We start from the raw sequence: 3,014 nt of genomic DNA on the forward strand, positions 1-3,014 counted from the left end.
GAGTTTCTCTTTTTGTCTATAACGAGGCTCTGAGGGATTCGGGTCCCAGTAGCCAAAGAGACTCCCATAAATGACTGTTCTGTGGTTGTTCTGAACATCTTTCCTGCTCAGAAGACCAAAACCCTATACACCTGTTCTTCCCTAGCTTAGGACTTGATCATGTTCCCAAGATATTACTAACTCTGAGGTTAGTGCGAGGTGGACAGCACCATCCACCCTCCAGGTAGGGTTACAGCGGTGGAGACACACATTTGCTGACTCGGGGGTGAATCTACTTCAAAAACACCACCTGCAACTGTTCCAGCAGCAAGAAGCCAATGTAGAAGCTCAAATCCATTGGTCATCGCTTGTGCCAACACAGCACTAACAGGACGTCTCTCTGATGCCCTGTGCTAGGAAGGAGGCAGAAGGAAAGCTGAGGTGTAAACATGTCATAGCTATTCTTAGAGGCTGGGTGGCCACTGGGATGCACAGGTAGGAATACACCATGGCGGAGTGTTGGAAAGCAGGTGTGTGGATGACCTGGACCCATCCTGAGTTAGCAGCTCTGTGAACTGATTTGCAGATGGGACCCTGCCTGGCACCCTATTATTACATCATGTCCATGCCCGTTTAGGTTTTGAATTCACTGTCTCCCCTTCACTTGGACTCAGACCATGAGAGGCAGCAACCAGTCGAGTGTCTCCGAGTTCCTCCTCCTGGGACTCTCCAGGGATCCCCAGCAGCAGCGGCTCCTCTTCCTGCTCTTCCTCACCATGTACCTGGCCACTGTGCTGGGGAACCTGCTCATCATCCTGGCCATTGGCACAGACTCCCGCCTGCACACCCCCATGTACTTCTTCCTCAGCAACCTGTCCTTCGTGGATGTCTGCTTCTCCTCCACCACTGTCCCCAAGGTGCTGGCCAACCACCTACTCGGGACTCAGGCCATTTCCTTCTCTGGGTGTCTCACACAGATGTATTTTCTTTACTTGTTTGCTCTCATGGACAATTTCTTGTTGGCTGAGATGGCCTATGACCGTTTTGTGGCCATCTGCCACCCTTTACACTACACAACAAAGATGACCCATAAACTCTGTGTCCTGATGGTGGCCGGATCATGGGTCACAGCCAGTCTGAGTGTCCTATTACACACTCTACTCATTGCTTGGCTCTCATTCTGTGGGGACAATGCCGTCCCCCATTTTTTCTGTGACCTGACTCCCCTCCTGAGACTGTCCTGCTCAGACACACACCTCAATGAGCTGATGATCCTCACAGAGGGAACTGTTGTCACGGTCACCCCATTTGTCTGCATTCTGGTCTCCTACATCCACATCACATCTGCTGTCCTGAGAGTCTCGTCCCCAAGGGGAAGATGGAAAGCCTTCTCCACGTGTGGCTCCCACCTGGCTGTGGTCTGTCTCTTCTACGGCACCATCATCGCCGTGTATTTCAACCCCGCATCTGCACATTCATCTGAGAAGGACACGGCAGCCACCGTGCTGTACACAGTGGTGACCCCCATGCTGAACCCGTTCATCTACAGCCTGAGGAACAGGGACCTGAAAGGGGCTCTCTACAAAGTGGTCCACAGAATGACCTTTTCTGTTTAACTACAATATATGTACTCATCCTGGTTCCCTATCCCACTTCAGAGTTGAGTATAATTTTGCAACTGGACTCTATTAGGCTCACCAAAAAAAATTGTTTCTTTCTTGTTAGGTGACTCTCATTCACCAGGTGCCAGTTGGAATTACCAAATCATTTGTCACGATCTAGCTCTTTCTTGATTTATTTCCCCTCTTTTTTCAAGAGAGGGTTTCTCTGTAACTGTTAAACCTGTTCTGTACCTAGTATTGTAGAGCACGCTGGCCTTGAGCTCACAGAGTTCAAGCCGGCCTCTGCCTTCTGAGTGCCCTGATTAGAGGGCTGAGCCAGCACTGCAGGGCTTGATAGTTGTTAGGGTTCCTGGAATCGAACCCAGACTCTGCCCACACTAGGTAAGCGCTCTACCCTGCACTACATTTGGCAGCCATTTGTAGCGACTTTAAAATTGTTTCATGTGCCTGTCGACTTGTTCCATTTTTCTGTCTGTCTGTCTGTCTGTCTGTCTGTCTATACTTACCGTTCATATGTTTGGTGTATGCCTGTGAATGAGTGAACAGACGACAGAGGACAATCTTGGCTGTCATTTCTTGGCAACCATACCTCTTATTTTTGTGTGGCAATGTCACTCATGGGACCTTAGGCTCATGAATTAGTCTGGACTGGCTGGTCTGTGCGCCCCTGGAATCCACCAGTTTTCAGGACCAGCCCTGGAATTACAAATTCCCACAACTGTGTCCTGATTTGCATTGGTTCTGAGGGTTAACCTCAGTCCCTCATGCTCGGAAGGCAAGCACCTTACAGACGGAACCATCTCCTGTTTAAAATAAGACCTAGTTGTGAGCTAAGGGTGCTGCTGTATGCAGAGGCAGGTGGAGCTCTGTGACTTTGAGACCAGCCTGGTCTACATAGAGAGTCCCAGAGCAGTTAAGGCTACATGGTGAAACCTTGCCTCAAATACAAACAAACAAAAAATGCTTGATTTTGTTTTTATTTAAATGTGCTTTTGTGTGTGTCTGTGCAGGCGTGTGCGTGTGCACAATGCATGTCACAGTATATAGGGTGGAGGTCACTGGACAACTTTCAGGAATAAATTATCTCTTTTCAACTGTGGCAAGTGCCTTTCTCCCCTGGGCCATCCCTCCTTCTGCTAACAGAAGCCCTTGTTTAAGAGTCTGCAGGAAGATGTGGTAACACACGCATTTGAACCCTGTGGTCACCTAGGAATCTACTGTAGTGTAAATTCTCCATATTGAACAGGTGAGGGGGGCTCTGGAGGGTGGGGTGGCAGTGAGATGAAGAAAACATCTGAGTTGTCTCCAATGAGCAGTGTCCTTGTGTGTCCCCCATTATGGTCTTCCTGAAGGTTGGTCCACATAAGCTCCTCTGTGAAATGTGACTGCTACCTGCAGGAAAAGGGTTTCAGA

General features: G+C 49.1%; 1 protein-coding gene across 1 annotated transcript; it reads left to right on the forward strand.

Moving 5' to 3' along the window:
• Positions 1 to 656: 656 nt before the first annotated feature.
• On the forward strand, positions 657 to 1,595 carry LOC119812360 (olfactory receptor 1361-like). Its single transcript, XM_038326975.1, has one exon. The coding sequence runs from the start codon at positions 657 to 659 to the stop codon at positions 1,593 to 1,595; it is 939 nt and encodes a 312-aa protein (XP_038182903.1).
• The last annotated feature ends 1,419 nt before the right edge of the window (positions 1,596 to 3,014 follow it).

Source organism: Arvicola amphibius, chromosome 4, assembly GCF_903992535.2.
Source record: "Arvicola amphibius chromosome 4, mArvAmp1.2, whole genome shotgun sequence".
NCBI lineage: Eukaryota > Metazoa > Chordata > Mammalia > Rodentia > Cricetidae > Arvicola > Arvicola amphibius.